Below are 13,598 nucleotides of genomic sequence, written 5' to 3'. Positions count from 1 at the left end.
AACACCACGATAAAGTAAGAGATTAACTTGCTTTCATAAAATTCTCGGTCCCTTTACATTTTATGATATCTCCTTGGTCCCTCTTCTTATCATGATCCATGGCACCAATGTGATAGAAGCGTGAACTGTTTCCAACCTAAGGAAGTGTCTCAAACATGTTCCCCAACAGGAAGCCCCATTAGTAATGTACTGATGCCTTGCATTCTTTTTTAATATATATTTCTCATGGGCTTCCTGTAAGAAAAAAATAAATTACAGTAAAACTGTACTTCTATATCAAATTCAAAACCTTAATTGTTACAAATTTAGTGGTTTGTTATATGTAAGAGCAGTGCCAAAGTATTAATCAATTACAACTATCTTACCAAATGACAATGATTAATGTACTGTACCGCTAAATTGTGCATGTAACATGGGAAGCTTTACTCAAATTAATTGTTCCTGTAAAAATTGAACTGTACATCTCCCTTAGGTCCATAAAATACTAAACTTGACATGGTTACTATCAATTAAGAGAAATACAGTTATTGCGTGTTTGGATGTAAAATTTTAAGAAAGTAATGTATTTTTTAAAAGAATTTAAAATGTTCCACACTTTTTTTTTGACAGATTAAAATGGTCCACACTGAAATGCTATATTAGGATTTTTTTACAAAGAATTTTAAAATTTACAGATGATTTCATCGGATATTTTTATTACCTAAAAGCAAGGAAATTAAAATTAGCCCCCAAAGAGGTAGAATTCCCAAAATCTTCAAATTCTCTTGCGTTATTCTCTATTTCATAATTATTTATTTACTAAAAAAAGATTTTCTTTTCTAAAATACTACGTGTCGTTGCGGTATAAATTTAGAGGATGGAACTACAATACATTTAAAAATGTTAACCAAAAGGTATAAAAAAAATAAAAAAATATTTTAAAATATTTTTTATTAGAAAAAAACATTAATAATTATTTTGTAAATATTTGAATAAGATTATATAGAACTATAATGATTATTTTGTAAGAATATTTTATTATAATAAATATTATTGATGAATAATTTATAAGTATGATATGTTGATCATCTGAAAGATCCAATTGCACAAACTTTCTCTATACCGAGAAGAAGAAAAAAATCCTCATGAATATTTCTTTTTAATTTCAAAGTATTGATGACTTAAATTTACCTTAAAACCAGGATAAGCAGTTACCATGAATGAATGCTAGCTTAACCATAAATACAGCTTTTGCTTTTGCTTTCCTAAGCAGAAAACCGGCACGCAAATACAACATCGTTGTTCTGTTCTGTTCTGTAGCTAATAAATCCCATTTACTGTTACTTTTATTATTCTGTCTCCTTCTTCACTTTTTTTCTCCAATGGAACACTCAAAAGATTTGGACGCTCTCTATTACTTTTAAACTTCATTTTCTGCCTCAGATCCTTTCTTTTCACACTACCCTCGAAAGAAAAAAAAGGTCCGATTCATTCGGTGCTCCATGCTTTCTTTGCTTATTTTCTATAACCTTTCTTTTAGTTTTATCAATGCAATTTCTGAGCTGTTTTCTTATGAATTTGCCGTTAATGGGTTTGATCGTGGTGAATATTGCTCAACTGGGTTGTTTGGTAGATGCTGAGTTATATAAGACAAGCGGTTCTGTTTCATTCTTCAACTGTTTAGCTACTTACTGTTAGGGGTTTCGAGAGTTTCTTCGTGTCACTGTGATTTTACGTTTCACATTTATTTGGAACGAGGTTGAATAAAATGATGATTCTTCTTTTGTCTGTGTAAATTATTCCTGGAAAAGTTTGTTGGAATGTACAAAAAACAACTGAAATTATTGTACTGTTAATATTATCGAATTTATATAGAAATGAATTCGATTAGTGTATGTTAAGATATTTTTGTTGTTGTTTAGTTAAGTTTATCAATCAGTTTTTGTTACTTTGTGGAATTAATCCTTAGATCGCCTATCCAAGAGTGTGTTGACACAGAGTGCTAGAAACACACTATTTAATACACTCTTTCAAATATATTCTCTACCCAAGATTGAAAACCATTAGTGAGACTCATGATTTTTTGTGATTTCCAATAAATTTCAACTAATGGTAGAAAGTGTGTTCAAGAGAATACGTTAGAGTCTGTTGCTAGCATTTCTGGTGTTGACATATGCACAGTAATCAAGTGCGTGGTTGGTGTTAAGTGGATGAAGAATGTGATTGATCTTTGGTTTAATGGCAGGCAATTTAAGAGAAATGGAGATGTTACTGATGTTGTTTGCCTTCCCTTTTTAAACTATTAAAATTTTAAAAATTTCTAGCTCGTCTAGTTGAAGAGGCTTCTTTGTTTTTTGTCTTTAAAGAGTGAAGAGATCTAAGCATAGGATGTTATGCTGATATGAGTTTTTGTTATTAAATAGAAGAGAGCAAGATGTAGTGGTAATATTATATAGTAGTATGTTACTCACCCATATTATGTGATGAATTTCTTATCACGTTCTCACATAGTATTGTTATGATGTTTATTTATTATGTAACTGTTGTGGGGGTAAACTATTCATACGCAGAACTTTTTGCTAGAATAGCTGAAGTTTTCTTTCTTCTTCCCTTTACTCCTCCACCTTAAATTATAAAAAATTGAATTCCTTTTTAACTTTTTATTTGTTTGCAGACATGTATAAGAATCGGTTGCAAGAATTGGCTCAAAGAAGCTGTTTTAATTTGCCGGCCTATTCATGCATTCGCGAAGGGCCAGATCATGCTCCTCGTTTTAAAGCAACTGTCAACTTTAATGGAGAGACCTTTGAAAGCCCTACATTCTGCTCTACTCTTAGACAGGCAGAACATGCAGCAGCTGAAGTGGCTCTTAACACTCTTGCAAAAAGAGGTCCCTCTAGAGCTTTGGCAGCAAGAGTTCTGGTAGGCAAATGGGAATTTTTCGTCAAACCCCTTCCTAGATTTCAGTTATGTTTCTTTCTTTCTTCAAAATTGTAATCACTTGGTTGACTTGTTAAGTGCATCATGGCTTATCCATTGTCATTTGAAGTGTCACTCTTCTGACCTTGAAATATTGGAACAAATTATCATATGCTCCCACTTTTTGGGTCAATTATTGGAAAAACAATTCTTCCTATAAGAATATTCAATATTGTAATATTAAGTCTGGGCAAATGTTAACTAGTGCCCTTAAGAAACAAAAGTAGCAAATTTATGTTGGAAAAGGAAGCATTTATTGTATAAAAAATGTAAAAATCATTGAACACTTACTTTTTGAGGTAATTAGAAGCATTTAATAAGGTTATTTAATGTTTTTAATCAGTGCCCTCGTGGCACTCCTTTGCTTGACCCTTTTGTATTGGTGGCATCACTGCATCAAATATGTAAAGTTAGTTAACTTCTTCATGGTTTTATCACTTTTATGACTAATATATATGTGTTCAGTTCCCAGTTTTTAAGAACCAATACCTACCTGGTCCTCCTAACCTAACTTATCATTGTTGTCTAGATCATTCATCAATATTGGTTAGCTGAATTTCCAAGTTTAGCTTTCTCCCTGTAACACTCATCATGGGTTAAATATCAACTTGTGCCTCTATCTTTGAAGGGCAAACATGCTAACCAACCAACATCAGGGCCAAACATACCTTGCCATTTAGGTCTTCACTGCATTTCCCAATCCTGTTGTTGATGAAAAGTGCAATACAAATGTGTTCTAATTTTGTAGTTCCCTTTTTTTATCTTCTTTTGTAGTATTATACTTTTTCCTCCCAAGGATGTAGAGGATGTTTAATTCATTAAATTTAACTTTTTTAATATACTCTTTTTTATTTGGATATTGGCAGGATGAAACAGGAGTATACAAGAATTTGCTCCAGGAAACTGCTCATAGAGCTGGACTGAATCTTCCTGTTTATACAACCATTCGTTCTGGACCAGGTCATGGTCCTAACTTCTCATGTACCGTTGAGATTGCAGGAATGCATTTTACTGGAGACCCATCTAGGACCAAGAAACAGGCTCAGAAAAATGCTGCCATGGCTGCTTGGTCTGCATTGAGAAAATGTGAGCATTTTGCTTCTGTGGTCATATATTCTTTATATGCACATTTTTTTGGTGTCTGCCTCAATTTATCTTCTCTTCAACATACCTTTTTATTCCTTCTTTTTTAACATGTTTCTGCCTTTCCTGCCAGGACTTAACAACTTATAATCTATTTGTTTTAAATTTCATTCTAGTGTCGGAGCATCATCTATCTTCTTCAACTTCATCCTCATTTTCGCTAGAGTCTAAAGGCAATGAAGAACAGGAACAAGTAATCATTGCTCGGGTCCTTGCAAGTTTACACCCATCTGGTTCAAAGAACTTTTCCAAAAGTGATATTCAACTTGGATGGCAAAAGTCCACTACAACCTCTTTGGTGTCAACTCAGCCAACTACAGACTTGTATCCTATGCATTGCCAGCATTTTGGAATCTCTAGTTTCTCACCAGAGGTGGCTCTATATCAGATTTGGCAGCAACAACAAATTATGCAGCAACAAAATCGTCTATTGGCACTAACCATTCAACCAATTATTCCATCTACTTCACAGATTTATCCGTTAATGCAATCCGTGTTCCAGCCAGACCACTGCCTTTATTTTCCAGCTAGAGAGTTGGCATCAGTTCCTGTAGGACCAAAATTATCAATTCCTTCATCGAGCCCTTCATTTTATTCTTCAAACCAAATTGGTCCAGAGTTAAACACGGGCAGGTCAACACTAACCATCAAAGAGATACAAGAAGAAAAAATAGAAGATCCCCCAGTTTGCTCTTTTAGCAATGAAACTAGAGTCCTAACACCAGCTACAGAGGATGAGAGTCAGAGGCATGGTGGCTCTGGAAGCAGAAGTATAAATGCTGAGCTGGGAGGAGAACATTGTGAGAAATCTGAATGTGATTCTCATTGGGGAACGGGATCTGTACACAGACCCGTTAATCCTGAGCTGCAAAACCCATCCAGTATTGACTCATCTGTTCTCAGAGCACACTCACAAGCAAGTTCCAACAGAAGTTTTAGACCACCAGCTGCTTCATCATCCTCCATTGTGAGAACCATGTGCCCTACTTCATTTGTGGGTTCAAGGCCACAACATGTTGCACCAAGGTTGAGAACCGGAACTCCACGTAGTCCGGGCATTCCTATCTATGAAAGGTTTGGCATGATAAGAGCTCCTACCCCTCTATTCATGGCACCAGCTGTGAGAATCAGATCAGTAGTTCCAGTCTGCTCAGCTCCTCCAAGGAGATCCATGGCAGAGGTGTCCCAAAGCAAGGAAAAAGAAGATTTAAAACCTGAAGACAAAGAGGTGCCAAGAACTAGCTCTGAGCTTGGCCATCTTAGAATATGAGTGAGTATACATGTTAGAGATCAACAAGTCTAGTAGTTCTTTCCAAATAATATGGTGCCTTTGCAGGTATTTACTGTAAAAATAGGCATCTCCTTGATAATTTTATGTGAAGCAATAAATTTGAAATACATATAATATATATATAAATATGTCATCAAAATTTATTGAATGGATTCAAATTAGGCCGGAGGATGATTCAGTAAGAACACTGGGTTACAGAGTTAACCATCTGTTCCGGGATAACCAATTGAATTTCTGTACAAAGAGAAATTAAAAAAAAGAGAATATTATATGAATGAGTATTGAGTAAGTAGTGTATACATTAATAGTACAAAACACTTTTATATTGTATTCTAGTTAGTTATAACACGTCATCTACCATAAATTTATTGATTTTTACAATACTACCAATAATTTCTCATTATTTGATAGCATAAAATTTCTTACAGTGACAATACATACAATTTTTTTTTATATAAAAGCATTGTATTAAAAACATTTTATATAAAAAAGTGTTGCATGAAATAAGCAAATTATTTGTGATTATAGTTTAATATGATGTTTTCATTGGATAATAATCAAATTAAAAAAAAAAACAACAATAGCATGTGGAAAAAAGTTGTGATGTCGAACATTATTTGTAAGGATCAAATCTTACTACTCTTACAGTCTTACAACAAAAGGAGAAAGAAAAAAATCATGTTATTCTTACGTGTTTCTGGCTCCTACCAATAGAGCTTTGATAACATGAGATTCCTGCTAAATATGAATAAATAAATCTATATATAATTACACACATAAACTTGTATAACTTTCATTAACTAAATTATTTACTCAATAATTTACTTATGATCGTTCCTTTTTTTTTCTTTCTTTAGCTTACTTATTAGCAATTACTTGTATTTATAACAATAAAAATATTAACTACTTATATCAAATTTCATTTCTTGTAACAATTGGAGATCAATTATTAGCCATCAGTCACATGTGAGGCGTGTCTACCTATCGTTACCCAAACCTCCTCGAAACTATATGGGGAGTAGTCACATGTGTCGGGGTTTCTTCACTTAGGTCACTTCCGTAATACTCTTTATATTCTAATTTTCAAGTTCCAACAACATCAAACTGAAAAAACAATGCTAAACTCAGGGTAGTTTTATTAATCTGGTTTTCCCACTCTCCCGTCGGCTACGTTAGAAATTACACTATTTGTTATAATATACCAAACTTTTCATTTACACTATGTATCGATATTCTTTAAAATTTAAGTTTAAATTTTACAACATCAACAATTTAATCATTGAACAGAAAAAAAAAAATATCCACACTTAAACAAGAGGAAATAGAAGAAAAATTAGAGAAACGCCAAACTCCAACTTCTTATTTCAATGCACAAAAATATTACTATTTTGGTAAGAGATTTTTTATCAAAGAAAAAAAAGAAACTAGTTTCACATATATTTTTGTGAAAAATGTTTGGATCTATTTATGAGTTTCCTTTAATAAAACAATAATTAGCACATGGGTTGGCTTATCCGTAACACCCAGCATAGCCCACACATCCACTCATTTGAATGTGCTACCATTAAACAGTTGATGTATAAATTTTCTAGTTTTGTTAAAGAAGACACGAAAAAGCAAAGCCGTGTCCTCCTCCTCCTAACGCAATAAATAAAGTAAGTAAAAATTCATAAAAGATTATGAATTGCGGATTAATTGGGCGTGCCTTAGGAGTTACGAAACAGCTAGGAAGTCAGTAAATACCCGTTAGGAAGTACGACATAACAAACATGAGTGTGAGTGACTTGTGGTTTTTAATTAAATAATTTATGATTCAAATTTTCACTTTAAATATGAAATAGTTGACATTAAAAGAAAAAACAAAAATTAATTATTATTTTATATCAATATCTTAATAAAAAAACAAACAGAGCATTAATAGAGGAAAGCAAAGCAAGGTGGACATAACAAAACATAACATAATAGAGACAGTAATAGTATTTGTATCATATGAGTATGCATACATCTACGATTACAAAAACGGGTTTGTTTTTGTGTTGTGAGCTGTGTTTGGGATTTGACTTGTGAGAATCAGGATGGGAAGAAGATCTCATCCTTTTCTTCTTGTCTGAGACCAAAAGTCCAAACAGCGCCAAACAAACACACACTCTCTTTCTGATTTCAGACCACACCACCAATTTTCACTCTTCTTATTATTATTACCGTAACGTCTTTGCACTTTGCAGCACACAATAAATTTTTTTCTTTTTGATTTTTTACTTCTTTTAATTTCCCCCCCAAATTGAGAGCACCCCATTCATAAATTTTCATTTCACTTTCCTTTTTCAACCAGATCACTGAATCTCGGTTGTAGTACTGAGTAACGTTTGTGGTTTTCGCAGTGCTCGAAAATCGTGAATATTATCAGGTTTGCTTCTGATTTCGATTTCAATTTCAATTTCGAATTGAAATCGTTCTCTGTCTTAAAGTGAAGCTTAGGTTTATTTATCTTATTATCGTGTTTTTTTTTCTTCTTTTTCGATTGGATTAACTAACGTGTTGATGGTTGTTTAGGTAATCGGGAATCGGATAGAATGTGGATGGGTGGAGCTTAGATTTGAGGAATGGGGTGTGTGATTAGCAGGGAAGTGTCGAAGGGGATAATCTCTGAGGTGAAGGAGGAGAAGGGTTTGAGTGGTGAGAGTAAGAGGAAGGTTGGTGGAGTGTCAGGGAGCAAAGGTGAGGTAGTGGAGGTTCAGAATGGTGAGAAGGAGAAGGGTGGTGAGGGGGTGCAGCGGTCTTGTGGCGAAAGGAGAAGATCGAAGGCGAATCCGAGGCTGAGCAATCCCCCGAAGCATTTGAGGGGGGAGCAGGTTGCAGCTGGGTGGCCGCCGTGGCTCACTGCAGTGTGTGGGGAAGCACTCAGCGGCTGGATTCCGCGAAAGGCCGACACCTTTGAGAAAATTGATAAGGTGGGTGGCTTTGTTTCTAATTTGGGTGTGTGCATTGCCTTGTGTTTAATTTGAAAATGGAAAAGCATTTCATAATTTTGGATCATTCCTTATCTGGATGTTCTCATATGGTTTGTTTGAAGTTCATTGCTGCAGATTATCCAATATACCCAGTGTTGACAAAAGTAAAACTCATGATTGACTATTGGTCTGTTTGTAATTCGTTGGTGGTAGAGTTAACTGGAATTGAATCAGTGCATTGTTTAGTAGGATGAAATGAACTTGTGTTTGTGTAGTGTAGAATCTGGTGTTTGCTTCTGACTATATTTCATTCTCTTCTCTTGGTTTCCTTGTTTTTCTTTCTAGATTGGGCAAGGAACTTATAGTAATGTGTACAAAGCTAAAGACATGATGACAGGTAAAATTGTTGCCCTAAAGAAGGTTCGATTTGACAATTTGGAACCTGAGAGTGTAAAATTCATGGCGAGAGAGATTCTTATTTTGCGAAGATTGGATCATCCCAATGTTGTAAAGTTGCAAGGTTTAGTTACATCAAGGATGTCCTGTAGTTTGTATTTGGTGTTTGATTACATGGAGCATGATTTGGCTGGACTTGCTGCTAGCCCAGGAATCAGGTTCACAGAGCCTCAGGTTAGATCAGGTTTGCCTTAAAATTACTTGTATCATTTGGTAATTGGTACATTTTCTTTTCAAGGAGTAGGATTTGATGTCCCCTAATACTGTGCCTTCATTGCAGGTTAAATGTTACATGCATCAGCTGTTATCAGGACTTGAGCACTGTCATAACCGTCATGTACTTCACCGTGATATTAAAGGATCAAATCTTCTTATTGACAATGAAGGAACACTTAAGATTGCTGACTTTGGACTGGCTTCTATTTTTGATCCAAACCATAAGCATCCCATGACTAGTCGTGTAGTAACCCTTTGGTATCGACCTCCTGAGTTGCTTCTTGGTGCCACAGATTATAGTGTGGGTGTAGACCTCTGGAGTGCCGGATGTATTTTAGGAGAGTTATTGGCTGGGAAGCCAATCATGCCTGGTCGTACAGAGGTAACAATTCACATATCTCATCTTGTTGGCTTATAGGATTTTTCTTTGTTTTCCTGATTTTCTGTGTCACAAGTATCTAAGGTAATTCTGTAAATCTGGTTGTACAGAGGTGCTAGTTATTGGAAGGGTGTTAATAGTAATTTCGCTTCAGTTATCTCTATGAGATGTGGATCAATAACTACCAAGTTGCATTGTCTACAATGTATAAATACTCTGTTTATAGAAAATGCCCCTTTTTAATTGGTATACTACCACTAGATCTTACGTTTAGTTCTAATATCTCTTGCATAGTTTGTGGAAATTTCAAATTTGCATGGTATAGTTTGAATTTAAGATATATCAAATTGCATTTATTTGATGATTATAAGAAAACACAATTAGATTTTTTCTAAGTCTTCACTCGCATAGGTGGAACAATTGCACAAGATATACAAACTATGTGGTTCACCTTCAGATGAGTATTGGAAGAAGTCAAAGTTGCCTAATGCTACCTCGTTTAAACCACGAGATCCATACAAGAGACACATAAGAGAGACATTTAAAGATTTTCCACCTTCTGCTCTACCCCTCATTGATACACTTCTTGCAATTGATCCAGTAGAACGGAAAACTGCCTCAGATGCTCTAAGAAGTGAGGTGGGATTTTCAAAATTCCAGATCTTCTTGTCATTAAAATGCTGGTGTGATGCTTTAAGATTTTGTACTGCCTTTTTATTGGTTTTATTATTTCATAGTCATACCACTTTGACTGATCTATTTCATAGTCATACATACTTGAAGGTCTTTTTTGTTAGGTGTATGAATAAGCTGGGGTAGTTAAACAATGGGGAGATTTTCACCAATGAGTCACAAGCACACCACATAAATGAACTTAACACCACCTTCAACCCAAAACCTTAAGGCATTATGTTTGCAGGTTTTTCTACTTATATGTTGCTCAACTTGTCCATTCTTACCCAATGTGGGACTTCACCTTCACACTTGAACTTCAACAACTTTATCGTATTTTCTTTTGGAATTAAAATTAAATTAAATTCCTACATGGAAAGGATGACTTGTCTTAATCTTTCACGATGAAGTATGTAGATGGTCTAAAATCAATGTAATATATGTATATCTGTGTAAGAATTGATAAAGTGAAACTACCTTGAATCTTATTTAGGTGTTATTGTTGAGTTTTGACAATCTTTTTAAAATCAAACCCATATACATTTACCTTGCTTCTCTTCTACATTTTGTAGTTCTTTACCACAGAACCTTATGCTTGTGATCCTTCTAGTCTCCCAAAATATCCCCCAAGCAAGGAAATGGATGCTAAACGACGGGATGATGAAATGAGAAGGTATTTCTGCTTTAAAGTTTCCTTTCTGCATACCGCTAGTATTTGCATATTTATATAAGGACTGTGATGAGTAAATGTAGGGTGTTGACCCTGATATTACCTAAACAATTCTATTTTATTTTCTTCAGATTATTTAACAAGGTTACTCTTCCAACAAAACACACAAACACAATCATACACAAAACGTAAACTCCAGTCTACACACTGATATCTATAGCTGTGCAAAAAAAAAAAAACACACTGATATCTATAGAGATTATCAGAGTGAAAAATTTTCCTTTTGTCTTTTTGGTTAATGTTTGCTAGTTATAATTCAGCCATCCTACTGTATTTGACTATGTCTAAGACACTTTGTCTATATGAATGTTCAGAGTAAGAGCTGCAGGCAAAGCTCAGGCTGATGGTCCAAAGAAGCATCGAACACGTAATCGTGCTGCAAAAGCTTTTCCTGCTCCTGAAGCCAATGCTGAGCTTCAATCCAATATTGATGTACGTTCAAAAGGGGTACTTATATTAATAATCACAAGTATACTAGAGATGCTTTGGTTTGGTTTATAAAACCACTGAATGGATGTGCTTTGAGATTATTATATCTTTCAAGAATGCTTAATAAAATGAAATGATTGAGAGTAAGTAGAGAGGACAACCAGGATTTGGCAACATAACCCTTTTCTGTCTCTGGCTGACACAAGTATCTGCCAAAGTACCAATAATACCATTTTCAACAAGTAGATTCCTAAGATTTAGTGCTCAATTTGTTTCAAGAAGTACCAGTGCACTTCGGCTAGCCCCTATATTCAAGTATATGGTAGATGATTAATGTGTTGCTTTAAGGCATTTGAATTTGTCTTTAGTAATTTGACTTACGTTTAAGCTTACAGTTATCTTATTTCTGAATGAGCTTAAACGGTTGCGTGCATCATAATTTTTGAAACAGCTTGGGCTTATATCTTTTCCATCCATGAGAGCTTACTGCTTAGATATCTGCATGTTTAGGGGGGGCAATTTCTTTTTATTAGGTTCATTGGTTTTGATAATGACTTCAGCTTGGTATTTTCAACAAATGTTTGTTTTAGGATACACATGCAGAGGGATCAAAGATCTCTCCTGTGTTAATATATTTTTGTTTTTTCTGCTGCTTTTGTTTTTTGTCCTTTGTTTAAGGATTTTAATTTTATCCTCCATTTCTTAGTATTGCTAGTTTCGTTGTAATAAACTGATTTATTTTACAATACAAAGTATCTGCATGATAATGCATCCAGTCAAAACTCAAAAGTAAAGATTAAATTTGTTACTATGATTTCTTCTGTAACAGAGAAGACGTCTAATCACTCATGCAAATGCCAAGAGCAAGAGTGAAAAGTTCCCTCCACCACATCAAGATGGACAAGTTGGTTTTCCTTTGGGATCTTCACATCACATTGATCCAGATACCGTTCCTACTGATGTCTCTTTTACTTCAACCTCCTATACTTATTCAAAGGAACCATTCCAAGCTTGGTCTGGTCCCATTGGTAATGCGGCTGACATTGGAGTGCCAAAGCGGAAGAAACACACTGCAGCTGATGCATTGGACTTATCTAAACCACAGAAAGATGCCCTCAAGGATAAGGTTAAAGGAAAGAAAAGTATAGCTTAGATCATATTAGTACATTCTTATAGAGTCAATTAAGAATCTGCCTCTGCTGCCTCATTTTTGGGTGCTGACCAACTGCTCTGCGCAATGATGCACTTTTGAAAATGTCGTGCTGCTTGCCCACTTTCTGAGTAAAAGTATAATAGCTTCTCAGTTGGTCAGCAAGGGATAAAAATCATTTTTCCCCATCTTTACACCTTCAATTTCTTTTTCAATTTTTTATTTCTTGGTTTTATTAAAGTGGAAATTTTCTTTTCTGTTAAATCTGTTAGTATGATGAGAGAATTACTACTTTGTACATCGTGATTTATTTTTTAAAGGAGTCCCGTTTTAATATCTGAATTGTGTTTAATTTTTTGAGAATTGTAATACATTTTCTTAGCTATTTTGGTGTTCTCATTTCTAGATAGGTATGGATGGAAAGTCTCTTGGGGGATGAAGCAGCAACGTATCTTGTAATCCTCTTACACAGCACATCAAAATTAAATCCATCTTGTAGGCTGTGTTTGAAACCCACGAAACTCGGCCGAACTAAAGTGAGCGGAGAGAAAATAGTACAGGATCCAATGTGCTCCGTTTGGTTTTAATTAGATAAGGAAAGAAATATAAAAGGTCAAGTGGGGCCCAGTTGTCTTGTATGCATTGATTTGAAAGAAAGTGAAAGGAAAGGGAAAGAGAACAGAAAATGAGATTATTAGTAGGTTGTTTGGTATGAGAGAAAATGAGAAGAAAGAAAAATAAATATTGTATTTTTGAGTAAATTATGTTAATTATCTTGAAATTTTATAAAATTGTACAATTTTTTTAAACTATTACAATAAAGTATATTTTTCAAAAACTAATAGGAACTAATGTAAGAGTAGATAAAAGCTTGAGAGATTTATGTAATTTTATAAAATTTCCAGGATAATTAGTGTAATTTATTTTATACTTTTTAACTTAATAAATATTTTAACTTGACCTAACATACTTAATTTGCAGGTTAAGTGGATAGTTTGTTTGATTCCACACATCATCTTTGATTTTGAACTCTTGATTTTCTTAAGCATATTTGTACCTTGTATAGCAAGTGTTTTTAATGAACTTTATAATAATTTGATAATAAGATTCTATCATAGGAGTCTTCCGTCATATTTCAAAATTACTTTTCATGTATCTAAAATCATCAAAATAGTTTTAACAAGCACATAAAGAACTTTTAAAGGTCTTGCTATTAAAAAGAG

At 34.2% G+C, this 13,598-nt stretch overlaps 2 protein-coding genes across 2 annotated transcripts; both read left to right on the top strand.

Annotated features, from left to right (window-relative positions):
- Positions 1-1,226: 1,226 nt before the first annotated feature.
- Positions 1,227-5,531, top strand: LOC100790730 (double-stranded RNA-binding protein 2). Its single transcript, XM_014774012.3, has 4 exons — positions 1,227-1,460; positions 2,654-2,901; positions 3,825-4,044; positions 4,218-5,531. Exons 2-4 carry the CDS (start codon positions 2,656-2,658, stop codon positions 5,369-5,371), a joined length of 1,620 nt encoding a protein of 539 aa, XP_014629498.1. The 5' UTR covers positions 1,227-1,460; positions 2,654-2,655; the 3' UTR covers positions 5,372-5,531.
- A 1,790-nt stretch (positions 5,532-7,321) lies between these two features.
- On the top strand, positions 7,322-12,992 carry LOC100786837 (probable serine/threonine-protein kinase At1g54610). Its single transcript, XM_003521687.5, has 8 exons — positions 7,322-7,799; positions 7,946-8,343; positions 8,689-8,973; positions 9,080-9,397; positions 9,806-10,033; positions 10,639-10,739; positions 11,111-11,228; positions 12,055-12,992. The coding sequence occupies exons 2-8, from the start codon at positions 7,996-7,998 to the stop codon at positions 12,376-12,378; spliced, it is 1,722 nt and encodes a 573-aa protein (XP_003521735.1). The 5' UTR covers positions 7,322-7,799; positions 7,946-7,995; the 3' UTR covers positions 12,379-12,992.
- The last annotated feature ends 606 nt before the right edge of the window (positions 12,993-13,598 follow it).

The sequence above is a fragment of the Glycine max genome, chromosome 3, assembly GCF_000004515.6.
Source record: "Glycine max cultivar Williams 82 chromosome 3, Glycine_max_v4.0, whole genome shotgun sequence".
Lineage (NCBI taxonomy): Eukaryota > Viridiplantae > Streptophyta > Magnoliopsida > Fabales > Fabaceae > Glycine > Glycine max.
Note: the sequence above shows the minus strand (reverse complement) of the source record. Positions and strands in the feature narration are given on the sequence as shown.

Excerpts from the sequence above, each read along its gene's own strand:
- LOC100786837 (XM_003521687.5), top strand. The coding sequence starts at position 7,996 with ATGGGGTGTGTGATTAGCAGGGAAGTGTCGAAGGGGATAATCTCTGAG. Across the intron at positions 8,974-9,079 it reads TCAGGTTCACAGAGCCTCAG|GTTAAATGTTACATGCATCA; the intron begins GTTAGATCAGGT and ends CCTTCATTGCAG. Across the intron at positions 10,740-11,110 it reads CGGGATGATGAAATGAGAAG|AGTAAGAGCTGCAGGCAAAG; the intron begins GTATTTCTGCTT and ends ATGAATGTTCAG.
- LOC100790730 (XM_014774012.3), top strand. The coding sequence starts at position 2,656 with ATGTATAAGAATCGGTTGCAAGAATTGGCTCAAAGAAGCTGTTTTAAT. Across the intron at positions 2,902-3,824 it reads CTTTGGCAGCAAGAGTTCTG|GATGAAACAGGAGTATACAA; the intron begins GTAGGCAAATGG and ends GGATATTGGCAG. Across the intron at positions 4,045-4,217 it reads TTGGTCTGCATTGAGAAAAT|TGTCGGAGCATCATCTATCT; the intron begins GTGAGCATTTTG and ends ATTTCATTCTAG.